Genomic DNA, 23,554 nt, shown 5'->3' on the forward strand with positions numbered 1-23,554 from the left:
GGTTTGCACCGGCGCCGCGGGCGCCGTGGGCCCGCGAGAGTGCTTGCGTGCCGAATCCCCGACGATGTACGGTACGGGCAAGAACAGAACGGGTACGATTCCACATGGAATACGGCGCAGTGAGCCCTGGAGGCTGGACATTGCCATCCAAGCGCGCCAAATCATACTCCTAATTTACTGAAACGGCGATAACAGACTCAGATATCCCCGCTCAAGTGCTTATCATGCCAAATTGAACATTCAAACCGGCTCAGGAAATGAATCATGAGGTAACGTCAAGGTTACACATCACTTCTGCCTTAGGGTCTATAAGTACAATTCCTTCAGCTCAGCCGCAAACATGTAACCTCGCTGGTCTCCTCTTAAACGTGCAGCACGATTCTCTGCGAGGTCATAAATCCGCCTCAGCCAGAAATCTTGCGGCTGACTTTACAGTGGCAAGCCTGCCCTACTTGCAAGCACAATCATAGGCGTCCTCCTAGCTTTGAAGCCTACCAGTCAAGGCTGTCGCATCGAGCACCGGATGACCAAAAGCGACGACCACGTCTGTACCTATCAACATCCGAAGGATAAGCTGCACGTTGCACCTTGCGTCCTCATTATACCGAACCGCAATGCACAGGCCGCAGGCAGCTCAGCCCTTCCTAGGTGCATTCCATCCCTCGCTCCCTGCAAGGGAAAAGTAAGGCACGCAGCGACAAGAGTTGCCTACATTCTTCTTAACATGAGCTAGCCTTGCACAATGCGACGCCTTGTTGATCGACATGATACAGAGCACGAAGCTGGGAGGCCTTCCAGTTGCCTGCCATTTGCCACCGAGTCTGACCCCTCTCGGAACTGCCACCTCGTACGATTCCGAAAATCAGCCAGTTTAGCACTTTTGGTATTCTCTGATCGGGATTCGGCCACACCGGTCAGAGTGGAGGATCCTTTTTGTCCTCCTACGTGCTTGACAGCTGGTTCAGATGGCCGTCAGCTGTTATGTCCGTGCAGTGCAGTCTGCGGACACGCCTCATCGTTAGACCTGCTCGTCGGAGCCGAGTCGCCGGATACAGGTGACAGCATATACGAAACGTCTACGGCGCTCGCCGTCTTGGCTCGCTTGGAGATTCTTAGAAATCTTTAGTCGTCAGTGCGTCACACAGGTTTATTCCGTCGCCAGCGATTACCTTTTTGACCCTTGAGAGCGCTCTCTTCTTCATCAACAAGGTGATCTTCAGGGCCGTCATCCCGCACGGTCGAAACCTTAAGAGAGTCAGATCGGACTTTCCAGACACGCTCTGTCTCATCAACCGTTTGAAACCCGGGACTTCGATTCTTGGTTATCCGGAGCTCATCGAACGAGACGGGCGAGAGCCCTTGGATAGATCTAGCCGACTTCGTAGCAGCGATCTTGAGGCCGAATGCCTGTTCCCGGTAAGATAGCTCTCTTCCAAGCGATAAAGTACATGAATAAATAGTATGCATGAAACGCCTAGAGAAGTAGAGAGCGGATGCTCTCCAGACGGGTCCTCACCTCGGTCGGATTTATTTATAGGAGGACGGGGTCCGGATAGACTAGCCAAGTCGATACACCCTGCCGAGTATATCCTACACCAGCTCGTCCATGGACTTCATCCCCACCTCCCTGCCTGTATAGCGCTAGCTCTTGGCTGTTCTCCATCTTCACCTAGCTTCTAACATCTTATCTTTAAACCGAGCAAAAAAAGAAGCACGCTTAGAAAGCTCAAGCCTGAACTATGGTAACTTTTGGGGCATCGCCTAGTTCCAGATTTCGATTCGTTGTTCGAGCTCCATATGAGATCAGCCAAGTTTACCTACCCTATACTTTACCTGCTTTGATTTAGATATAGTAGTAGACTGGTCCTAGTATTTGCTAGAAGCCCGCCATCATTTTCCTTACCGTTAGCTCAGCGCTATCCTATAACGGCCCGGTCCCACGGTAGACTAGTTTACACTTTACAAGTCCTCGAGACCTACTAGCTACTCCTAGTATATACACGGCATCGCAACGTATACCGAAACCATACAGTTATAAGAGTGAGACCGGGTAGATGGGTGAGTATTTCGGGTGTATCATGTAGAGTACTTGACAATTATAATGGTGGTGGTGACTGGAGCATTAATTACTTGGTATACGGTAAGCGAGTGTGCAGAGATATATATAGCAGCCTGTCATATGGTTGGTCCACGACCAAGAACGTGACTTTGGTTCAAATCTTCTTCAATCAGACCTCGGTTCTATCTGGGACTCTGAGCGAATGATTGCAAAGAATCTATTATTTCCTTTTCCCAAGTGATGGTTCCATTCCGTCCACTCATTCGTGGCTGTGTAGCTGCGTGGAGATGGGTTCCCGTGCTCGGTCAAGCCTCGTGGTCCGTGGGAGCGTTGAATGCTTGGTAGAGAACTACACCTCGTCCGAAACGGAAACACTTTGCGCTGCTGAACACCATCTATTCTGGTTCCTAGTACTATAAGGATCTTGGTACTATAAATACACAGGCCGAACTTTGACTCCAACTTATGACCAGTATACCGCGGGCTGCAGCCTCCATCCACAACATGCACACCTACCCGGTATAGCTCATCATCCCAACAAAAATCCTATCTCCTGACGAAAAAGCCCCTTAAAGTGACGTACTAAAGATTGTCACAGGTTCCATCGAGCCCTGCATGATGATAGGGTCAAGCCAAGTTATAGCTCAGTCCAGTGTCCGCGCGCACCAAAAATAAGAGAAACACAGCCAGTCAGAGGCAGCAACACCACGAGATCATCACGCACACAGATAAGCCAGCGAGCGAAACATGGAAGCAGTGACCGCCAGTTCTCTGTTAGGAATAGCCGGGTAACCGGTTCTTTTGCGCGAGCACTGCCGTGGAGAGTATCTCACGAAACCATTCGTCTGTTCCTGCAAGATGTCTCACATTGCTAATATCGTCTCCAAAAACCTAGCTCAGGCGGATTCCTCGCTCAAGCCCCTGAGTTTGCCCATCGCCTAACGGACTCACCGGCTGGCTGCTTAGAAGAACATTGCAGCGCTCTCCTGGATAGTTCGATTATAGCACACGGGGAATAGCCGCGCCCAGAAACGGTACATTGCTGGCCAAGTCGACATTTTCGAGACCAGCCACCGCGCAAAGTGGGATTCTGAACGGAAAGGGTTCGTGCTACGTAGATGAACAATCTATTATGTATTCACGTCAGGCTGTGGGTCGATAAAAAGGTTGACAGGTGGGAGGTACTTACTTCGTCGTACCTCTGGAGGGCAAGATAGTACCGCTCTGGCAAGCCAACCGCCTTCTTCATAACCGTTTCTTTCTTGATCTTCCTTGCGGCCATCACGTATATTTTTGAAAGCGTATTTCGGTCCAGGCCGTCGTGGTCGCCGACGAGAATCTCCCCCGGCATCCTCCAACCATGCCTTTCGTAAATGACCTCGATCAGCCGCGTCAGGATATCGGACTGCCATGTCACAAGAAGCTCGCCACTGAAAGCGCTCATATGGCGCTTGAGTAGCGCGACATCGAGGTTGAGTCGGAGACCTTCGGAGCACAGTTGCTGAAGCTTGGTTTCGAGCAGTTTATTCGAGATCCTCAATTCCCTCAAGGCCTCACAGTATCGCTAACGAGCTGCATTAGTTTGCGCATCCCATTCATGCGAGATACAGCTCCATACATCCATCGAATAACATACCCTGAGCACGGCTTCTCCTGTCGGTCTTATCCTCTTTCGAGCCGCCTTGATCTCCGCGCGATAGAAAGACATTCCTGGGCCGTACTTCTGGATGATCTCAACATCCATGACATTTACTCCGAGACGGGAGGAACTGTGGGCGTGACAATGAAGGAATGGATGGGCTTCGATAATAAGAGAATAGCTGTCTTCAGTAATGAATGATGGCAGTCCTCATTCTCAGCAACCGGCTGCGGTGACATTGGAGCCTACATTGGAAAGCAGGAGCGAATCATGCTCTTCGTGGTCGGATTTGGAAAGAGCAAGTCAACACCCGAGAGACCCTTTCTGCGTCCTGTGTTCAAACGATTGGGAGCTGACTATAGACTGCGAGTATACAGATTATGTTCATGTACGGCTCTGTGCCTAGAGCTTACTTCCTGACGACTTTCCGAACTCTATGACCAGCTTCCCAAACTGCTTGCTATCTTTCATGTCCTGGAACAGCCCATCGAGGGCAGCAACATCGCTCAGCTCAGCCTGAACAACCCGCGATACAATGGGATGGACTTTGTGTGTCTTAACGAAGTCGACCATGTCCTTAAACTCTTTTCGGGAGCCCATGGTCGAACCGCGGACGTCAATGTTCTTCAACACGGCCTGCATCGTAAACGGCATCACGGGAGAGACTGTCATTCCATAGATGGAAAGAACACCGCCAGCCTGCAACATTAGCTTCGAGCAAGAGACAAAGGCAAACTGAGAGTCTTCATACCTTGAGCAGCTTGACGGACTTCTCGACGGAGTTGCCGCCCGCGCCATCGATGACAGCGTCAAAGTTCGTCTTTCCCTTGGGGAGCAGGCCCAGCAGCTTCTTCTCCCAGCCATCTTCTTTGTAATTCACACCTCCCTTGGCACCGAGCTCAATGGATTTGCGGATTTTGTCCTCACTAGAGCTGGTCACATACACGTCTGCGCCTCGAGCAACAGCGAAGAGCAAGGCAATTAGCGCGACGCCGCCGCCAATACCTGTGATCAGAATCGCCGAGCCTTTGCTAGTGTTGCGCTCCCCTGCTTTGACTACCAGAGCTCTCCATCCGGTCAGACCTGCGAGAGGTAGGGCAGCTGCTTCTGCATCTGACAAATGCTCCGGAGCTTCTTCAACCTCCGACTCTTCAATTGTGATGAAGTCCTGAAGGGTCCCTTTGTTGTAGAACTTTGTTCCTCCCATAATATTATAGCCCGAGGGGTCCTCCGGTCCCTCCAGAGAATCCTTCCAGCCTATGCCTGGGTTTATAATGACTCGCTTTCCCTGCCATCGCCGAGGGTTTGTGACTCCGGGACCTGCCCCCACAACAACCCCGACGCCGTCTGCGCCCATTGGCACATCAAACGTCAAGCCAGGATAGAGGTGCTGGCGTAAAAATACATCGCGGTGGTTCAGGGCTGCTGCGGACAATTTCACGAGTAGCTCGGTGCCTTGCGGGGTGGGTTGGGGTAAAGTCTTCAGCGAGAGGGGATAGTAAACCTTTCCAGGCTTGCCCTCGGCTTTTCCAAGAAAGATTGCTTTCGACATGGCGATATTCGTTTGCCAAAAAGTACTCAATGCAGAGGATGGACGTTTGCAAGCTCAATGGTCTCGATGAGTTGTTGTATTAAAAGATCACCTCATCGAAAATACGTGCGGGGAATCCGTTGTTATAGATAACCGAGGCTGTCCGGCCTCAATACTGATCACAAGAAAACAGTTACCCAGTTACCGGTCTTGAAATATATGGACAACATGCTTTAATTCGCTATGTATGACATGGGTTCAGCTCGAGATCATAAAGCATCACCACATTGCCGCAGGCTATAAAGGGAGCTGCATTTGAGGCGCCGGATGAACAGCCTCGGTCCACACTTGTCCCTCCGATATGCTATACTCGAGCCACTGCGAGCAAAAGGAGCCTGGTTGTGAACATACGTTGGTGAAAAAAGAATTAACCAAGCACATCAACATTTGGGATAATGGCATTGAAGTTCATAATAACATTCTTGCTGGCACCACCCCAAGCCCATTGGTGGATACTGACAGGATGTTCGGCAGTATCGATCACTCCTCGAATAGAGCTGATTTGACGAGCCGACATTGTCAGGATTGCGTCCGTAGTGGTGGCTTCGTTCGTGGTAGCTATATTTCTGATATGGACCCGGGTAGTAGACGTGAGGCCTGGGTTCGCAAACATTGGCAGGTACTTCGCGTACGTATTCCCTTCGTGTGTACCCTGAACGAAGGGGTTTGCCGTTCCAATACCAAGAGTATGGGGTGTCCTTGCTGACGCTGGCCTTCGCAGAGCAGAAAAAGAACATGGTATCGTGTCGGTGAGAAACAGAAGTTTGCTAGTTGATCTAAGCAGGGGAGGATGGACAAGAGCGACCGGGCGCATTGCGTCCTGACCCTGTCGACTTGTTCGAGTATTTATTGCGTTGTGGTTTCGAACCTTTTGAGACGCAATATCCTTGTTCGCAAATATGTCTCCAAGTCCGCACGACAGCAATCACGGATGCTCAACATCTAGAAGATTCGGCGCTGACTCTGTGCGACGATGTTCCATAGAATCAGTATGATATGGACCTGCAAGGCTGCCTCGAATTTGAACACAGACTTGCCCGGCAGCAGTGAGTTAATGGGACAGGGAGAGACGAGGGGCAGAGACTTTGCCAAATACTTGCTATTCATGAAGGGTTGATCCACGCCATGCCTGCTGTATGCACCGTCCCGTAAGGGATAGCAAGGTAGTCCTAGTCGCTGCCGACCCGAGTGCAGGCTCCAGAGCACCTAGACCTCCTGCGACGCATTGCTGACCGCAGCATATATCCAGGGCGACGGTCCCAGAGTCGTTGACTCGCCTCTTCTTTAATTGATTCAGTTGTCGCAGCGTCCAGAAGGTGGCTGCAAGCGTAGGAGTACACGGGGCTAGCTGGGCTGGGGCTGGGGCTGGATTGCGGGGAGAGTATGTCAATCACATTCCAGACCTTCTTGCGGATCATGCCATATCCCCAAGATGAGAATAGATGGGAGCCTTGGACATGATTGATGCATGCTTGGAATCCCACATATGGGAAAATGCTCTCATTGTGCCTGATAGATGACGATCGGAGATGGGACCATGTCCACAGCAACGCGTGCTTTTCGATCAGAAGCACAATTCAAGAAATATATTGTAATCGCTGGAATTATTCGACCGTTTAAGGGATATTTCCCCGATATACAAGTACACAGCCATAAATCGAATTGTCCATTCACTGGCATACAATCTAGGTTGACAGCGCTTGTCCTCGATATCAATTCTCGAGCAAACAGACCGTCATCCACATACACTCATATGCGTCTTTCCGCTGTCTTGCCTTGAAATGAAGGGCCTTCTTGGACAGTTTGTTCTATGAAGCGACACGTCGACTTCATGAGAACGAAGCGTTTGCGTCCGAAGCACCAGTAGAGTCTGCGCGTGGCATTACCTGAGTGTAGGTCTCCCTGGAAGTAATGACTACGCACCGTCTCCTAAGACTCTTGAGTTCAAATGTAACCCAACTTAGAGGCTATTTAGTGCTGGATTCTAAGATCTTATTGCTAGCTAGACTTTCTGAGCACATTAGAGAGAGCGAATTATCATACAGTCTGTTCGCGTACAATGTCTTGATTGGTAACCAGGCAGATTGCCGAAGAATGATTTGTGTGCGTGTCTGAGAATAAATTTCATTAAACATGGGGGGGTTCGGCTTTGTGAGCAGAGAGTAAGATACGGGCGTGACGTCGACAGTACCCCCGTGTGGTAATGCCACGGCCCCAGCTAATTCGCCGCAGCCTCTTCATTTTTCTCAGGAACTTCGAGCCTCCAGATCTTCTTCTTGACCTGGATCGTCTAGCGTTCTTCTGTCTCGACTTTGACCTCATCCCTCCCGCGATCTGCCCTCAGCATCTCTGCCAGAGCACGTACGTGATACCGTGCTTCGCCTATTCACCCATTCAGTCCTTTCCTGCTTCCCACTACCGGCCCTACGGATATCTTGCCCTTCCTCGTCTCCACGTTCGTCACGAGTGGTGACACTCGCACATTGCTCCGTGACAGTTTCTAACTTTGATATAGTCTAGACTCCCCAAACTTTCAGTTACCTTCTTTCATCCGATCTATCTTCGGCTTCTATCCATTGTTCTTTACCAAGCCAACTACGACACAATGCCGACGCCACTCCCTTCGAGTTTCGCTTCGGCCGCTGCTGGCAACACCCAAGACGCCTCAAGCAGGAGAGGTGATGGAACCGCCAGTGGAGAATGGTATGCGGCCCAGCATGTTTACCCTTGCTTTCCCAGTGATTGCGGTTCACGATACTCAGTCGCCTTCCACTCGCCTTCCGTTATCCCGTCCCGTCCCTACTGACCACTTTGCAGGTCTCGCACTCGCATGAACGGAGCAACACAAACCTTTCGTCGCCCATCAGTTGCAACGAATCCCTCGCATACTCGGGATCCGACCTCCGCAACGACCCCAACCGGAGGTGTCTATCCTTCGCACATGAACTCAGCCCTTTCGAACGTGGCACGCAATGGAGCACCTGGCGATACCCGTTATTCGAAAGAGCAGCTTCTCGACATGTATAAGTCTCAGCGAGATACTGGGGTTTTGACTAAAAATGTTGCGGATTATTTCGTCGCCGACTGGAACCCTCATATTGGATCATCTGCGGCGAATGGGGCTTGGGGGAAGCGGGACGACCAGAAGGACAATCCAACCGGACCCGAGGTGTGCTGGGAACACGGTGGACAGGTTGAGCCTTTGGGACTGGTGGATATGACTGAGGATGAGAAAGAGGTTCGTTCCTTTTGCCCTCTCCAAGGCCTACTTTTGCGCGCTTGTTTTGTTGCGTCAGAGTTGTGCTGAGTTTTATAGACATTTTCCGTCTCGGTCAACTCTCCATTGAAGCCACCTCCCACGAACGCCGCCAAAGAAAATGCTGCTACTGGCGGCACAGGACGCAGGACTTCCGTTTCTTATACGCAAGGGAACGCGCCTTACAATACTTCGTCACCCAGCGCCGCAAGGCCGGGTCCTAGGCGCCGGGAAACCGGCGATTCGATTGGGAACCCCATGTCTCCTACAACGGCCGGCTCCCGCTTTTTCCGTGACGAACCGAATACCTCGACCCCACCTCCATCCCTACTCCGCCGCAAAACCGACTTCCGAGACACTACATCCGTCTCTAAGTGGGAAGAGAAGGAAAAGGAAGCCCAAAGCCGGGAGGTGACCGTCGAGACTTCTTCGCCCTTTGGCTCTCTGAAGCGTAGCTCGACTAATCCTGTGGGCCTGCCTGGTTCGACTTCCCCTTGGCCGTCAGCTTCTCAGAGTGCCAATTTCTCGCCTATGGGTGCATTTGGAGCGTTTAATATCGGCACATCTAGTGCTGCGCAGACTCCAACCACCGAAAAACGGCCTGGGTTTGGCAGCTTGCGTGGAGAAAGTCGCCTCAAAGGGCTGTTCTCGAAGGACAGCATGGAGGATGTCCATTCGCTGAGGGAGAAGCCGTCTTTGACCAATCTGGAACGCCTAGGCGAGAGCGAAGTCGAGAAACGGGCTCAATCGCCTTGGGGCGAGCAGTTGAAAACACGCACCGGCCGAAGCGAAACCAACCCGTTTTCGGACGAACCTCGCAGTGGAAGCGCGGCTTTGGGTGGCTCCCAGGACACTCCCTCCCAATCTGCTGATCAATTGGGGTTCTCCGCCTTTGGAATGACCTCTAGCATTCCCGGTTTCCGTGATTTGATGCAAAGCCACGAAAACTCGCGCAACCCGACTCCTCATCTTCAAGGCCGCGAACCTTCCAGCCCCACCAATACGAACCCATATCAAAGTCCGCATGGCGATAGAGGAGAGGTGGATGATGTGGACACTGACGGTTCTGATATCCAGAATGCCAGCCACCCTGGACTCAGTGGTCTACGAGACTCGTCTGCATTTGGTTCCATGCGTCGCGTGGGATCTGGCATGGACTTGCCTTCCATTGACCGTAGCCAAAACTCGAGCGTTGCAGGCAACCGCAACTTCCCCAACCTAGGTGGTCTAGGCGGTCTTCCTTCCCTTGGCGGTGCTGGTTGGGCATCTACCGGAGCGGTTGGCACTCCGACCAAGGAGAGGTCTGCCTTTGCGGCAGGCTTTGGTGACCCTATATTTGGTTCGATGGCTGACCTTCAGTCTCCGAGTCTGTCGACTCTGGGAGGAGGCGGACTTTTCAGCCCGCATACTGGTATCTCAGGCACTGGAAGCATCGGTCGATCGAGTAAGCTAGGCTCGCTGTTCCCTCAGGCCATGCAAGAACAATTCCAAAGCGAGCAGCCGAGGCAAGATCTGGGCAGTCTAGGAGAGACGCAAGCAAACCTTCCAGCGGACGCTGCGCCTGGTCAACCAATCCCTGCAACTACTTCGACCTCGCATACTCCAGTTTCCGCTGTAGGCTCTATTCCAACTTCCATGATGCCGGAAGGACAACAGGCAAGCCAAGCTGGAAGCACTGGCTCTCTACCTGCCTCTCAACAGCGGACTATGGTGATGCCTGACCGAATGCACTGGATGTACCGGGATCCGCAGGGTAATATTCAAGGCCCATGGACAGGATTGGAGATGCACGATTGGTTCAAGGCGGGCTTTTTCAGCCCAGACCTGCAAATTCGAAAGAAGGAGGATCCCGAGTTCGAGCCACTGGCGCAGTTGGTGCGCCGCATCGGCAACTCAAGGGAACCATTTCTCGTTCCACAGATCGGAGTTCCTCATGGAGAGCCAAACGCTGCGACGTGGGGAACAGGAGCTGCCCCTACCGGATCTGCGCAGCCTCCATTCCCCGGCAGCTTCCCAAGCTTTGGCACCACCCTAACTGCCGAGCAACAAAATGCCCTCGAGCGTAGGAAGCAAGAGGAGCAATATTTGATGGCGCGACAGAAGGAGCATCTTGCCCAGCAGCAGGCTATCATGAAGCAAACTCAGTTTCAACCCGGCGTTCCTGGAATCTTTCCCCCTCAGCTTCAACACCATTCCAGTGCCCACAGCCTTCACAGTCAACCCAGCTTTGGCAGCATCGCGTCTCCAATTGGTTTCCAGCCTTCGCCGATCCAGGGTCCCATCCAACAGCAGCAGCAGCAGCAGCAGCAGCAGCAGCAGCAGCCGGGCTCCAGTTTCTTCGATGCTCCAGGTGCGATCCGACCCAACCCTTTGCCCAACGTTGGCTCTCAGATGCTCGGAACGGATTTTTTAAACAGCAGCCAAGAGCAGCTTCCCTCGCTGCTCGATCGTTTGAACGTGAACAGGTCCGACCCTTTTACGTTCGGCAGCCCAACTTCGTTCGCCGCTCGACAGCCCGATAACCTTTTTCCTAGCCCGCAGGTGGCAACCATGCTGCAAGACCGTGCACGGCTCCAGCAGGAGCAGGAGCAGTTCGACAGCACCCACGGTGACACCCTGTTTGACCAGCAGGCTCGTGAAGAGAGACTCCGTCAATTTCACGCGTTGAGAGCGCAGGAAGGTGAATTTGGATTGCGTACCGCGGAGGGCCTGCCCACCCATCCTGCCACCGCGGCATCTCAGCTAGCCGAAGATGTTGAGGACAACTCTGCTCTTGAGGAACTCGCTACATCTATCACTAGCGAGGAGCCTGTTTTGACCCTTTCGCAGCAAGTCCAGAAGGCCGCACAGGAACAGGAGGAACAGGAGCAGATGAAGCAGCAGCAGCAGCAACAGCAGGCGCAAGCGGCTGCTGACGCCGCCTGGGCTACCAAGGACCCCGCCATGCCTCAGCCCTTCCCTCCTCCCCCCTCTGCTTCGCCTCTCCCCGCTCCTGCTGCTCAGCGCAACCGCCAGAACGTAGCGGAGTCTCTCGCCGCCAACTCGCGCTCTCAGACTCAGACGCCTGTTGAGGCACCCGCCACTTCAGTTGCGCCATGGGCCAAGGAGGTGAACGAGATGCCCAAGGGGCCGTCTCTCAAGGAGATCCAGGAAGCTGAGGCGCGCAATGCCGCACAGAGAGAAGAGCTGGCTGCAGCCGCTCGCCGTGCACAGCTCCTTGCAGAGCAGGAACGTCTCAGCCAAGCCCAGGCGCAACAAGCCCCTGGCCTCCCGTCGAGCGCCAACTGGGCCAGCAGTGGATCTCCTGCCACTCCTACTTCAACGGGCTCGGTTTGGAACAACAAGGGTAGCACTACCACCAGCACGGCGAAGAAGACCCTAGCTCAGATCCAGAAGGAAGAGGAGGCCCGTAAGCAGCGTACGGCTGCGGCTGCGGCTGCGGCTGCGGCGGCTGCTCAGAACATTGCCGCCACCACTCCTGCTCCCCCCTCTGCTGGAAAACGTTATGCGGATCTGGCCAGCAAAGCGCCCGCTGCCTCTCCGGTCAGTGCCGGCTCCGGCGCCTGGACCACAGTCGGCGCTAGCGGCAAGGCCAAGGCGCCCCCTGTCGCTCCCACCGGGCCGCGCACCACCAGCGGACCGGTTCCCGTCGCGGCATCGCCTGTCCGTCCCAAGCCCGTGACAGCGGTTTCTTCGGCTCCCCGAGCCCTTCCTGTCAGCACGCCTTCCAACCCTAGCCGGGCCATGGAGGAGTTTACAAAGTGGGCCAAGTTGACCTTGGGCAAGGGGCTGAACAGCAACATCAATGGTATGTTTGATCTTCGATAAACTATGAAACTCAGCTAACTTCTCTAGTCGATGACTTTGTCCAGCAGCTACAGCTCCTTCCCGCAGAGGCAGAAATCATCTCGGACTCGGTGTACGCCAACTCGCAGACGCTGGATGGCCGACGATTTGCCGAAGAATTTATCCGTCGTCGCAAGTTGGCTGATAAGGGAATAGTGGAGTCGGTCTCCACGAGCGCCCTTGCGGAAAAGAACGGCGGAGGCTGGAGCGAGGTTGCTAAGAAGGGGTCTGCCAGCACACCCCGTGAGGAGGATACGAGCAGCGCGGCGTTCAAGATGGTTGCGCCCCGCAAGAAGGGCAAGCGGTGATTCTGAGTCGTGACTCACGGCGATGTATGACTAGTAGTAGCACAGCTTGGTTGGCATTTTGTATCTCCACTGTAGTTTAAATGGATCCATCCGTTGCTTTTCCTCCGGATTTCTTATCTTCTTCTTTTCTTCAACTTCAACAACCTCTACCTATGAGCAATAATGGCCTCCCCAACCCCGTTCGGCGCCCTCATGAAAGCGCACTTCCTCATCGACCCCAACTACCGCAACCTCAACCACGGTTCCTTTCTCCATCCCTTCCTCCACCCTCAGCTATATACATACATAACTAACAACCAAACCAGGCTCCTTCGGCACGTACCCCATCCAAATCCTCCAGAAGCAACAAGCTCTCCAAAAATCCCTCGAGGCCAGCCCAGACATCTTCATCCGATACACCCAGCCAGCCCTGATCGACACCTCGCGCGCCGCCCTCGCGCCCCTCCTCAACGTCCCCGTCTCAGACCTCGTCCTCGTCAAGAACGCAACGACTGGCGTGAACACCATCCTGCACAACCTCGCCATCACGCGCACCCTGGGTCCCAATGACGTCATCATCTACTTTGAGACCGTCTACGGCGCCGTTGAACGCGCCCTCTTCGCGCTCAAGGAATCGTGGGGCGTGCAGTTGAGGAAGGTCAAGTATGTTTTTCCGCTGCGGAGGGGGGAGCTACTGCGTAGGTTTCGGGGGGTGCTGGAAAGTGTGAGGGGGGAAGGGCTGACGCCTAAACTCGCGGTCTTTGAGACGGTTGTTTCGAACCCCGGTATTCGGTTTCCGTTTGAGGAGTTGGCCCGGGTTTGTAGGGAGGAGGGTGTGTTGAGTCTTGTTGATGGGGCGCATGGGGTTGGTATGATTCGGTTGGATTTGGAGAAGCTCGGTGTGGACTTTTTTACGAGTAATTGTCATAAGTATGCTCCCCCTCCATCTCTATCTCTTTGTTTCTTGGAGGGCATAGCCGGTGCTAACAGTTGTCCAGGTGGCTCTACACCCCGCGCTCCTGCGCTGTGCTGTACGTCCCCGAGCGCAACCAGAAGCTCATCCGGACGAGTCTGCCAACGTCTTGGGGGTATGTCCCCCCTCCTGCCTCCCAAGCTGCCTCATCCGCCACTGCAGCCGCAGCAGGCGCAGACGAGGAAGACGACCTCCCCCCGCCAACTCTCCCAAACACAGGCAAATCCCTCTTCGTCACGCTGTTCGAGTTCACGGGGACAACGGACGACAGCGCGTATGCGTGTGTATCTGCGGCCCTGGAGTTTCGGGAAAAGATCTGCGGCGGCGAGGAGCGCATCTATGCTTATTTGGAGAATCTTGCGGGTGAGGCAGGTGATGTCCTTGCTGCTGCTTTGGGCACGGATGTTATGAGGGCTGAAAAGGGGATGACGGGTGGGTTGGGGTGCTCGATGGTTAATGTGCGCTTGCCGTTGCGTGTCACCAGTCAAGGACGGGGATCGGTTCCTGGGGGGCAGGATGGGGTTGTTGATGTGCATCCGGACGATGTTAGTCCCCTGGCGCACTGGCTGCATGAGCAGTTGATAGCCCGGGGGACGTTTGTGCCTTGTTACGCGCATGGCGAGTGGATGTTTGTGAGGCTCAGTGCGCAGATTTATCTGGAGAAGGAAGATTTTGTTTGGCTCGGTGGTGTCTTTAAGGAGATACTGGCAGGTGTACCTGGTTTTCTTGAGGGGATCAAGAAGGAGATCAAGGCTAATCTATAGACACTCAAATGATAGGATTAGGGAAGCTGCCGGTGTGAGGGGAGTGCATGTTACACGGAGACAGGGAAGACTGGGTTAGGGCTATATATTCGTCTACATTAGCTTGATTGCTATTACCTTATTTCTCCGCGGGTGCCTCAAAAACACACTTCCCATTGAAAACCGTCTTGTACACCTTGGCTTCAAGGAGCCTGTCTTCATCCCACTCCATATCCAGCACCACAAAATCCGCCTTCTTGCCCGCCTCCAGAGTCCCCGTCAAATCGTCTCCAAAACAACTATACGCAGACCCCCTCGTTGCCGCACTAACAGCCTGCGCCAGACTCAGTTTGAAATGCTCATTGACTACCTCCTGGCTATCTGGCTCCCTCGCAGACCGTCTCGTAGTAGCCGTATAGAGATTTCCCAAAGCATTATGCGGAGCCGTCGGGGAATCCGTGCCTAGCGCAACATTCGCACCGGCTTCAACGAACTCCCGATATGCAAATGCGCGGCGCACCCGCTCCGGTCCAAGAAGACGCGGCCAGGCACGGAGAATCGCTGGGTCAGCATGCACGGGCTGGACGCTGGCTGTTATGCCGAGGGCAGCGAGGCGTGCTGCGTCGGAAGGAGATGTGAGTTCGAGGTGCTCGATACGGTGGCGCTTCGACGGTGAGCCGGGTGGTGGCTTTACGGTTTCGAGAGTGTTGATGGCGAGGGCAACGGCGGCGTCTCCGATGGCGTGGAGAGCGCATTGCAGGCCTGCGGCGTCAGCGCGCTGGACGACTTTGCGAAGGATGCCTTCTTCCCAAAGAGGTGCTGGGGATGCGAAGGGTCCATCTGCAGACGAAGATAGACCAGTTGCATACGGCTTTAGCAGCGCCGCCGTGCAAGCATCAACAACGCCATCGCAGATAACCTTGATCCCTGCGATCCGGAAGTCTGGCGAAGTGTCCTTGTCATACGTCCTATGCAGCTCAATCGCACGATCCACCTGCTTCAATACCTCACCTTCATTAGCAGCAGGTGTAATAATCCAATGCATGGCTAGACGGGTTGAAAACGATTCCGGCTCCGAGTCTCGCAACAGCCTCGCCGTCTCAAAGATATTCTCATCGCTCGCCATCTCCACCATGCCAGTATAACCGGCCGCATTATACGCACGGATCGCATCACGCACGTACCCCTTCTTCTCAGCCTCTGTCGCAACCCGCGCAATGTGCGGCCAGACAATCGTCACGGCAGCAGACTCGCTCAGTAACCCTGTAGGGTTACCGTCGTTATCCCGTGTGATGTCTCCGCCTGCCGGCGTAGGCGTTGACTTGTCGATACCCAGGTCTGTTAGCGCAGCAGTGTTACACCATGCCGAGTGCAGGTCTTTGGCGTCGATGAAGATGGGGCGGTTGTGTGGGTCGAGGCTGTCGAGGTCGCTGGCTAGCGCCTGCCCGTTTGTCATGGAGTGCATCCAACCGCTGCAGAAGAGACGCGGGTAGGTGGAGGCCGGTCGAGAGGCAGCTGCGTCTCGGATGGTCGATTGGATCTCGGAGAGGGATTTGCATGCTGCCAGGTTGATTTTTGATAACGAGGCGCCGAAGAGGAGAAGGTGCATGTGTCTTTTCCGCGGTTAGTAAAAGCTTCGTAGTGATTAGGTAGGAGTTGGCATACCCATCGATAAAGCCAGGCAGAACTCGGCGTCCGGCTAGGTCGACTTGTTTATCTGATGCAGGGGCATCTTGCTCAGGGCCTACGTAGACAATGGTATCATCCTCAATTAGGAGACACTCAGCTTCGCCTTCGCTTTCCACAGGAGAAGAGACAATGGCGGCGTTGCGGTAGAGGGTTTTCATGGCGGGGTTGGAGGGGTTGAAGTTGGAGAGTTGGAGTTGGAGTTGGAGATGCTCAAGCTGCCCACAACTATATATGTGGGCCAGGCACACGCCCTAGGGCGCATATCATGTCATCTCCAGACCTAGTATGTGGGGAATTAGACAAGAGAATAGAGAAGAGAATCTACAGTAATGTGCTTTGTACCCCACTACCATCTGTCCCTTTTCTATGCTATACCTCGGATCCTCCACCCTCCAGACCCTTTGAGTAGGGCAAATAGCTGGAACTTTCGGTTTGAACAGCAACTCAGAAAGAAGGCGGGTCGGAAATCAGCAGGGGCGAGCTCTGATTAGAATGTAGACTATGGGTAGTTAGCTAGTTCGAGTACTTCATACAGACAAACTTGGTCCTCCTCGGTGGCAGAGCTGAACCTATGTCTGTTGCTCCTAGAGCATCCAAATGAAGACGTAGTACGGCTGACTTCCTGGGACAGTTGAACACTCCAGATCCGGCGAGTTCGCCAAGCGAGCGGGCATTGTCTCAATCACAGCGATTCATGGGCGCTTGAAGAAGAACCAGACCACCGTCCCCTCCTTGCGATTCCTGGTGAGCACAGTCAAGATCGAAGTTGCGCGGCGACCTTGCAGCTTTGCTCGCGAGAATCCTTCAGCTTCCAGGGAGCAGACTGCCCCCGAAGCCCCCAGGATGTAAGCGCTGATCGAGCATCAAAAGGCTAAACGGCGCCACGAGCAATTTCAGCCGGCTAGCAATATTCTGAGTATGCCGGTAGTCCCTGTCAAAAGAATACGGCATGCCAGCGTTCCCTTTGCCCGACCTTCCCGTGGCTCCACCAGGAAAAGACTTGCTTCCGCCCAAACGTCCAGTACAAGCTCGTACGCGCAAGGTCCTTGTCTGGAATCTCTAGATCGATAAGCGAACATGCCAGCGGAACGGCCCGCATGATGAAGACATTCGGGGGATCCGCAACCCTGTCAGTTATCGACATCAAAGTGGGCCCAGTCATACACTGAACCGCAGCCTGCAGGAGCTGGTCGACCTGCTGAATACATCCTTTGTTCTCCAAGCGAACAAGACCATTAAGGTGGCCAAGGGACAATTGTCACCTGGCTGGGCGTAAAGTAGACTAATGGATGACAGCGCTACGGCCGCTGTTCCACACAGGTCGGCAACAGGTTCGACTGGCACTGGAAATCTGATCCGTGTCATGGGTAAGATGATTGATAGAGAGAAGGAATATATCCATTGGCCCACATTCTAGATGCTAGTAGTGAGGAAGCACACGCCCTACACTGGGTCAGAGAGGGGGAGGGGGGGGGGGGGGGGTTATAGTTGTCATTCATTCATAGTAAGGTAATTCTGTACATACAAAATAACCCTTCCTGTCGTTCATTACGTCAAATTGTAGGCCCGTGTTCTGTCCGGACTTTCCCAAGGTCTATCTAGCAGGTATCCGCATTCAAGCTGCACAAAAATTCCTTCCAAGGGGGATAAATAGAGTGATATTAAAAAGGGAATGGGAAGGGAAGAAAAGAGGAAGAGGTGAGAAAACGAAGCATCAGCCTCCACTTCCTCCTCCAAGTCGACTGCGAACCCATCCTGTCCATCCGCCAGAACTCGAGGTCGAGGTCGTACTTTCGCCACGACTGGTGGTCCGCGGACGAGATCTTTGCCCCTCATCAGTAGCGTTGGGGGTAGTGTTGTTGTTAGTGTTGAAATTTGCGTGTCTGGGCTGGTCATTGTTTCCTTCTGATCTGTAGGAGAGCGAAAGCAATTATCAGTCACACTTATTACTCGATGTTGCAAGCTATGTTAAGAACGCTTACGGCGTCGTGGAAGGCGCATTCACATCCGGCGCCGTCGTTGTTTCAACCCCGCGGCGACAGTGTGGACAGGAGTCATGCTGGTTCAGCCACATCTCGATACACTGCGGGTGGAACCAGTGTGTGCAAGGGAGAACGGTGACCTCGTCGCCCACTTTCACGGCGTCCATACAAATCGAACACTCGGTTCCGTCGCCTCCAAGCATCTCTGAATCGGCTTTTTTCTTAGGGAGGGCATGGATGGCGTCTCGGGATGCTGGAGGTGCCGCGGTTCGGTTTCCAGTTTGCTCAACCAGCTCGGATATCACCCGGTCCAGCTCTTCCTGGGAGTACACCGCATCACCATTACGGCTGATATTCATGAGAGCCGCAAGGAAGGCTGCAAGAGGAGTATCAGCGCCACTGCCATTCATGATGCGTATATTCGGTCCTCCAGGTCTACCAGATCCCCCGGGCTGCCCGACTTGTAGATTGTTGACGTTGGTGTGAAATAACTCAATGAGCCTGTAGCAGTTAAAAAATACTATTGTAAAGATGCGATGAAACGTACTCTGTCAGGTGCCCAAACGGGGAATTCATCGGCTGAGGGCCATTCGCATCACGAGGAAACAAATCACCAGGCCCATCAGCGTAGGGACGACGGCCATGGGGAGAACTTGGGGGGTTTCCTGGCCCGTACATGTTATCGAAAGCGTGTCGCGGCGGCTGCGGACGGTTTGGCGACCCGGGTCCTTGTGCTCGCGCGGCGCGTTCGCGGTTCAGCTCACTAATACTCTGAAAGAATGAATCGAAGCCTTGTAATGCGGTGCTTGCAGGATCGGTGGTCTCATGGCCCGTTCCTCTGGTTGCGCCCGGTCCTCTGCGGGGTGGCAAGCTCTGTGCATGATAAGTGAATCGGATGTTGCCCCCGGGAGATTGGTAGGTTCGGTGGGTGTAATGATAGCCCGGGCCGTTCCACTCATGGTCGTCTTCTTCATTCATAGAGCCCCATGGGTTGTGGTTTGCAAACGGGTTTGTTGGGAACGGCGAGGGCGAACGCTGGCCTGGGAAGGACTCGGGGGGATCGGGGTGCGGCTGCGACGATGAGGGGGAAGGTGAGGATACAGGAGAGGCTTCAGGCTCAGGGTCTGTATCGGGAGGAATTTCGATCTGCGCGGGTTAGTCTAACACAAAAGAAAACGGTCCAGATGCGTACGATTTCTGTAAAATCTGAGCTGCAATAAGGGCAGTCTAGAGTCTCATACAGATTGCGAGGCCATACTCTGCCGCAGGCATGGCAGAGAACGCGATCGTCTGTATCCATGTTGAAGCGATCGGGAGTGGAAATCAAAAGAAGAGACAGAGAGACGAGATGAAATCCGAGCGAGAAATCAAGACAAGGGTCAGTCAGAGGAGGGGTTGAGACAGGTACTGGAGTCTAATCGACTGAGTCAAACGGAAAAGGCGTTGTTCATGGTCTGTAGTACTGGCAGGCACCAGCTAATATGATCATCTTGCTGTACACGAAGGCCGCTTTATACAAAAATCAGAGGAGAAGGGGACAAAAACAATGACTTTCACCAAGGCAGACCTGAGAATTCACTAAAACTGTGAATCAGACAGAGAAGATTGGTGGTGTAAACGGAGTATTAATATGGGAATGACGTTAGCCTCGGATGTGGCGCAGTGATAACAAAAAGAGCCTTGTTCTCAGCTCTTTCACTAAGGCTCGATTCCAAGTAGCTTCAAAGATGAATCAACAAAAAGCTGAAAGGATTAAAATTATATTGCACCTCAGGCCATCTCTGGTCCAGTCAAGTACGCCCAAAGCCTAAAGTTATGCATCATGCTAAGGCCCCAAACACAAAAGAATCAAACACACAAAAAGCATAAGAGCAGAGACGGAAATCATCGTCGACGTCGTCATGTATATACAGCTCCGCCACCTAAATAGTATACCCCAGATCCTAACAAGTTTATCGCCGCTGTCCCCGGAACAACATGCCTCCCACTACTCCCGCAGCGAGGGCCAGCCCTCCGACGATAGCAATGCCAACCATTCCCTCACGCGATACTCTATCATCGATCAGGGTCCGGAGACTAGCCGCCTGCAGATTTCCCGGCTCCTTGTCGATAAGAAGGTCGTTGTATCGGCGGGCCTCTCCATAGTTTCCTAGCTTGTAGTTGCCCAGGGCCAGGTAGAAGAGACATTCACGGCGTCGCTCGGGGTGGGCGCGGAAAATTTCGGACAGTAGACGGACGCCTTCTTGTTGCTCAGATCGGGAGTTGGACTTGATCAGGCCCTGGACAGTACGCTATGTCAATACAGTCCAGACATCGTCATGTTTAGAGTTCGGTAGGAGCATACCCAAGCGTAGTTGAACTTGGTCTGAACACCAACGTAGTCGCCTTCCTTTTCATACTGAGCACGGAGTACCTGCAGCTCTGCGGGCTTCAGCGGGCTATCATGCTTCGTTAGCTGCTGCGGCGCCCATAGCGGTTTAACGTGGAGAAGAGCTCTACCTTTCAGCATCTGCGGCATCTAGATCTTGTCAGTACAGGGCAACTGGGTATAAGCAGCTTAGGTCACGTACAGGGGAGGTTTGAGGAGGTCATGTTGTACTGCTGAAACACTAGACAGCTGTCGGGGTCTATGGTAAAGATTGCGAAAGTGATGTCAAGAATCCAGGCAGCTTTACTGCTCCAAATGACGAGGCGGTGCACGTGGAGTTGTAACTTGTGGCGGTTGCCCACCCAACCAACCATTTTGGGTCTACCGCAAATAATCCCCTCACTGCTGCGATCGGAGCCATCTTCCGTTGACTCTGCAGCTCATTTAACCAGATATCACAGTCGCCATGTTGCTCGACGAGAATCCCTCTACGGTGAGTCTATTCCCCATCTGATTGTCGCGCTCGTACTGACACACTCAGCTCATCCACCACACAATCGGCAATTTCAACATCGCGCCCGATAAACAAGCCGTCTCCCGCATCAATGACTCCCTCGCGACCCTCCAGCAATCGCGCGAGCTGCGCATGCGCGAAGCCGAGTCCTCCCTCCGCAAACTCTCACGCCACCTCCAATCCCTAAATACGCAACATGAAGAAGCTGTCGCCGCTCACGATGCGAGCAAACACGCCGCTGCCATGGTCGAGCTCGATACGAAGAAATTCCGCATTGCTAAGGCCGCGTCGGAGTTGGAGATTGAGAGCGAGCGTCTTGAAGGCGAGCTGGAGATGTTGAAGGAAAGGCTGGCAGACCTGGAGGCGCAGGGTCTTGAGGGCGATGAGACTACCCGGAGGGAGAGGGAGGCTGATGATGCTATACTGTGCGTTATGCTTGTACTACTGGGCTTGACTTTCTTGCTAACGGGAGCAGACTGCGTTTGAAGATCTATCGAGCACTGGGTATCGATATCGAACCCGACGAGGCAGGTAACTTCACCAAGGCTGTTATCCGCAACAGTCGCAAGGGCGATGTCCATGTCGTCAACCTGGATCCGAAGTTCTCGCGCTTTTTCTACTCCAACTATTTCTGGTCGACTATGCAGGGCTGAGCGGAGCACATTTCTTTGGCGTTATGGTGCAGGATAGATACCCAATCGATCTTTTATGCATTATCAGATATCATAACTTCGTAATATAATACAGGGCTATTGTACATGGCTTTCTATTATACACGGGCAGAGCGAGTTGCCAGCAAGCTCCTAGCCACCTCTTCCCTCTCCTCCTCCGAGATTGATATCGGCCTCGTTTCTGGCACGAGCTTCTCCACTGCGTCTAGCACCTCCTCCGCCGATATATCTTCCAATCCGTTGTCCTTCCACTTCGCCAACCACTCTTCTTCCAGCCGCTTCATGCCCTCCTCAACCTCATCCATAGTCTGTACCTCCTTCCCCTCCCACGTCAATCTAGCCTCCGTGGAGACCTCTGCATCGGCGTCTTCTCCAGACTTGTGATGTAGTACCTCAACCCCCAAGCCACCAAGCCCCAGCTTCTCTACCCTCTCATTCCACAGCACCTGCCTCACCCTCCCATCCCGCTCAACCATCATCCAAACAAGCGGCATCGCACTCCTCCCCAGCGCCTCGCGTACCCCCTTAGTCGTCTCCCTCGGACCAACCAGCATCCCAACACCGCCGCCCGACCCCCTCGCGAGCGCAACCGCAAAATGCCTCGCCGTGACGCCCTCAAGTTCCCGGACAACATGCGGCCCAATCTTAGCCTTCGTCGCCTTACATTGCACAATCACGCGCACGGGTGGGTCAGTCACTGGGTTTGCCCCAACGTGCCATGTTCCGGTGAGGTCGATACCCAGGTCTGATTTCCCGCCCACGCGGTGCAGGTTGAAGGCGGAGGCGCGGAGGTGCGACTGTACGATATACTCGTAGATCGTGCCTTGGTAAGTCGTTGTTTTTTCGGGGAGGTCTGTGCGCTGTGCATATTCGAGGAAGGAGGGGAGGTCGTTGTGGAGGGTGGTTAGTGGCGCTGGGGGTGTCGGGAGGCCGAAGAGGCGGCGGGTTAACGGGGTGATGGAGCTTTTAGTTGCAACATAACTTGGAGGTGAGGAAGGAAGAGCGAGGGAGAGAAGGGGGCGAGTTAAGCGCATATTCTGACATTGTAGAGAGGTAGTAAGGGTCACGAAATTCCAGTTGAAGCTGTTCAGGGCGGTCTACCTTAACTCCGACCCTGACTCCGCTATCGATGATGATGGATCCCGATAAGGAATTGTTAACTTTAGCTCCATCCCATCCATTCTTCTAAGCTCACCTCAACACTCAAACCAGACAATCTACCCGGACAATCCTGCTTCATCTATCAAACCGTCAAGCCAAAGAGCGCCGCAATGGCCGACATCCTAACCCAACTCCAAACATGCCTTGACCAGGTACCTCACCCCCTTCAGCCCCCCATATAAGAATACCAAACTGACTAACAACTCCAAGCTCGCAACCCAATTCTACGCCACAATCGGCTACCTAACGACCTACCACGACAACTCCCCCGCAATCCCCCCGCCAATTCCCACAGCCGCCCCCGCCCTCGCAAAGATCCAAAGAAACTCTACAAATCCGCCTATCCCCGCCAGCGCAGCCGCAATCCTCTCACAGTCTTCGCCATCCGTTGCCGCTGGCGCAGTGACACCGGGTCCACCTGCCCCGAGCGCTATACCAGGAGCTGAAGGGGGCGAGGCGGGGGCAGCACCAGGCGCGGGTGAAGAAGGCCTCCCGCCGCGCCCGGACTCCCCGCGTACATTTGCGGCGCGACAGCGTGAGTTAGCGCGTGATCTGGTTATCAAGGAGCAGCAAATTGAGTATTTGATCTCGGTACTTCCTGGGATTGGGACTTCGGAGCAGGAGCAGGAGAGGCGCATTAGAGAGTTGGAGGGGGAGTTACGGGAGGTTGAGGAGGAGAGGGAAAGGAAGGTTAGGGAGCTGAGGGTGCTTAGGAGGAGGGTGGAGGGGATTTGGGGGGCTGTGGAGTGCGGAATTTATGGGGGACGATAGTCGC

The 23,554-nt window shown here is 53.8% G+C and overlaps 11 protein-coding genes across 11 annotated transcripts; 6 read left to right on the plus strand and 5 right to left on the minus strand.

Moving 5' to 3' along the window:
* The first annotated feature begins 344 nt into the window (after window positions 1–344).
* BDW74DRAFT_47723 (uncharacterized protein) lies at window positions 345–1,292 on the plus strand. The gene is made up of 3 exons (XM_073732904.1): window positions 345–682; window positions 734–1,132; window positions 1,188–1,292. The coding sequence occupies exons 1-2, from the start codon at window positions 524–526 to the stop codon at window positions 1,124–1,126; spliced, it is 552 nt and encodes a 183-aa protein (XP_073588783.1). The 5' UTR covers window positions 345–523; the 3' UTR covers window positions 1,127–1,132; window positions 1,188–1,292.
* A 2,808-nt stretch (window positions 1,293–4,100) lies between these two features.
* BDW74DRAFT_173527 (putative alcohol dehydrogenase) lies at window positions 4,101–5,250 on the minus strand (the record flags this gene model as incomplete). Its single annotated transcript, XM_073727806.1, has 2 exons — window positions 4,101–4,397; window positions 4,450–5,250. The coding sequence occupies 2 exons, from the start codon at window positions 5,248–5,250 to the stop codon at window positions 4,101–4,103; spliced, it is 1,098 nt and encodes a 365-aa protein (XP_073588784.1).
* Window positions 5,251–5,420: 170 nt separating this feature from the next.
* Window positions 5,421–6,137, plus strand: BDW74DRAFT_47630 (uncharacterized protein). Its single transcript, XM_073732903.1, has 2 exons — window positions 5,421–5,917; window positions 6,016–6,137. The coding sequence occupies exons 1-2, from the start codon at window positions 5,591–5,593 to the stop codon at window positions 6,040–6,042; spliced, it is 354 nt and encodes a 117-aa protein (XP_073588785.1). The 5' UTR covers window positions 5,421–5,590; the 3' UTR covers window positions 6,043–6,137.
* Window positions 6,138–7,894: 1,757 nt separating this feature from the next.
* BDW74DRAFT_165298 (uncharacterized protein) lies at window positions 7,895–12,699 on the plus strand (the record flags this gene model as incomplete). The annotated part of the gene is made up of 4 exons (XM_073726401.1): window positions 7,895–7,992; window positions 8,107–8,527; window positions 8,606–12,353; window positions 12,401–12,699. 4 exons carry the CDS (start codon window positions 7,895–7,897, stop codon window positions 12,697–12,699), a joined length of 4,566 nt encoding a protein of 1,521 aa, XP_073588786.1.
* Window positions 12,700–12,861: 162 nt separating this feature from the next.
* BDW74DRAFT_173529 (putative aminotransferase family protein (LolT)) lies at window positions 12,862–14,415 on the plus strand (the record flags this gene model as incomplete). The annotated part of the gene is made up of 3 exons (XM_073727807.1): window positions 12,862–12,940; window positions 13,005–13,608; window positions 13,677–14,415. 3 exons carry the CDS (start codon window positions 12,862–12,864, stop codon window positions 14,413–14,415), a joined length of 1,422 nt encoding a protein of 473 aa, XP_073588787.1.
* Window positions 14,416–14,533: 118 nt separating this feature from the next.
* BDW74DRAFT_186312 (amidohydrolase) lies at window positions 14,534–16,484 on the minus strand (the record flags this gene model as incomplete). Its single annotated transcript, XM_073731238.1, has 2 exons — window positions 16,060–16,484; window positions 14,534–16,007 (listed from the first exon to the last, which is right to left on the minus strand). The coding sequence occupies exons 1-2, from the start codon at window positions 16,239–16,241 to the stop codon at window positions 14,534–14,536; spliced, it is 1,656 nt and encodes a 551-aa protein (XP_073588788.1). The 5' UTR covers window positions 16,242–16,484.
* A 1,072-nt stretch (window positions 16,485–17,556) lies between these two features.
* BDW74DRAFT_144373 (putative RING finger domain protein) lies at window positions 17,557–19,697 on the minus strand. Its single transcript, XM_073723017.1, has 4 exons — window positions 19,258–19,697; window positions 18,613–19,211; window positions 18,066–18,566; window positions 17,557–17,993 (listed from the first exon to the last, which is right to left on the minus strand). The coding sequence occupies exons 1-4, from the start codon at window positions 19,363–19,365 to the stop codon at window positions 17,798–17,800; spliced, it is 1,404 nt and encodes a 467-aa protein (XP_073588789.1). The 5' UTR covers window positions 19,366–19,697; the 3' UTR covers window positions 17,557–17,797.
* Window positions 19,698–19,795: 98 nt separating this feature from the next.
* On the minus strand, window positions 19,796–20,731 carry BDW74DRAFT_144374 (mitochondrial fission 1 protein). The gene is made up of 4 exons (XM_073723018.1): window positions 20,636–20,731; window positions 20,565–20,583; window positions 20,410–20,503; window positions 19,796–20,344 (listed from the first exon to the last, which is right to left on the minus strand). The coding sequence occupies exons 1-4, from the start codon at window positions 20,655–20,657 to the stop codon at window positions 20,018–20,020; spliced, it is 462 nt and encodes a 153-aa protein (XP_073588790.1). The 5' UTR covers window positions 20,658–20,731; the 3' UTR covers window positions 19,796–20,017.
* Window positions 20,732–20,858: 127 nt separating this feature from the next.
* BDW74DRAFT_47843 (kinetochore Spc24 family protein) lies at window positions 20,859–21,658 on the plus strand. The gene is made up of 3 exons (XM_073732905.1): window positions 20,859–20,926; window positions 20,975–21,372; window positions 21,423–21,658. The coding sequence occupies exons 1-3, from the start codon at window positions 20,900–20,902 to the stop codon at window positions 21,598–21,600; spliced, it is 603 nt and encodes a 200-aa protein (XP_073588791.1). The 5' UTR covers window positions 20,859–20,899; the 3' UTR covers window positions 21,601–21,658.
* Window positions 21,659–21,669: 11 nt separating this feature from the next.
* Window positions 21,670–22,689, minus strand: BDW74DRAFT_144377 (uncharacterized protein). Its single transcript, XM_073723019.1, has one exon. The coding sequence runs from the start codon at window positions 22,650–22,652 to the stop codon at window positions 21,717–21,719; it is 936 nt and encodes a 311-aa protein (XP_073588792.1). The 5' UTR covers window positions 22,653–22,689; the 3' UTR covers window positions 21,670–21,716.
* A 200-nt stretch (window positions 22,690–22,889) lies between these two features.
* Window positions 22,890–23,550, plus strand: BDW74DRAFT_173535 (med21 domain-containing protein; the record flags this gene model as incomplete). Its single annotated transcript, XM_073727808.1, has 2 exons — window positions 22,890–22,931; window positions 22,990–23,550. 2 exons carry the CDS (start codon window positions 22,890–22,892, stop codon window positions 23,548–23,550), a joined length of 603 nt encoding a protein of 200 aa, XP_073588793.1.
* Between the last annotated feature and the right edge of the window lie 4 nt (window positions 23,551–23,554).

The sequence above is a fragment of the Aspergillus multicolor genome (assembly GCF_047715735.1).
Source record: "Aspergillus multicolor strain CBS 133.54 unplaced genomic scaffold BDW74scaffold_2, whole genome shotgun sequence".
Classification (NCBI taxonomy): domain Eukaryota; kingdom Fungi; phylum Ascomycota; class Eurotiomycetes; order Eurotiales; family Aspergillaceae; genus Aspergillus; species Aspergillus multicolor.

Bases quoted from the DNA above. Each gene is read 5' to 3' on its own strand.
- BDW74DRAFT_47723 (XM_073732904.1), top strand. From the start codon at position 524: ATGACCAAAAGCGACGACCACGTCTGTACCTATCAACATCCGAAGGAT. The intron at 683-733 runs GTAAGGCACGCA...AACATGAGCTAG, and splicing joins TCGCTCCCTGCAAGGGAAAA to CCTTGCACAATGCGACGCCT.
- BDW74DRAFT_47630 (XM_073732903.1), top strand. From the start codon at position 5,591: ATGCTATACTCGAGCCACTGCGAGCAAAAGGAGCCTGGTTGTGAACAT. The intron at 5,918-6,015 runs GTACGTATTCCC...TTCGCAGAGCAG, and splicing joins AACATTGGCAGGTACTTCGC to AAAAAGAACATGGTATCGTG.
- BDW74DRAFT_144373 (XM_073723017.1), bottom strand. From the start codon at position 19,365: ATGGATACAGACGATCGCGTTCTCTGCCATGCCTGCGGCAGAGTATGG. The intron at 19,212-19,257 runs GTACGCATCTGG...TAACCCGCGCAG, and splicing joins GCTCAGATTTTACAGAAATC to ATCGAAATTCCTCCCGATAC. The intron at 18,567-18,612 runs GTACGTTTCATC...TAACTGCTACAG, and splicing joins CCGTTTGGGCACCTGACAGA to GCTCATTGAGTTATTTCACA.
- BDW74DRAFT_144374 (XM_073723018.1), bottom strand. From the start codon at position 20,657: ATGACCTCCTCAAACCTCCCCT. The intron at 20,345-20,409 runs GTATGCTCCTAC...CGTACTGTCCAG, and splicing joins CCAAGTTCAACTACGCTTGG to GGCCTGATCAAGTCCAACTC.
- BDW74DRAFT_47843 (XM_073732905.1), top strand. From the start codon at position 20,900: ATGTTGCTCGACGAGAATCCCTCTACG. The intron at 20,927-20,974 runs GTGAGTCTATTC...TGACACACTCAG, and splicing joins TCGACGAGAATCCCTCTACG to CTCATCCACCACACAATCGG. The intron at 21,373-21,422 runs GTGCGTTATGCT...TAACGGGAGCAG, and splicing joins GAGGCTGATGATGCTATACT to ACTGCGTTTGAAGATCTATC.
- BDW74DRAFT_144377 (XM_073723019.1), bottom strand. From the start codon at position 22,652: ATGCGCTTAACTCGCCCCCTTCTCTCCCTCGCTCTTCCTTCCTCACCT.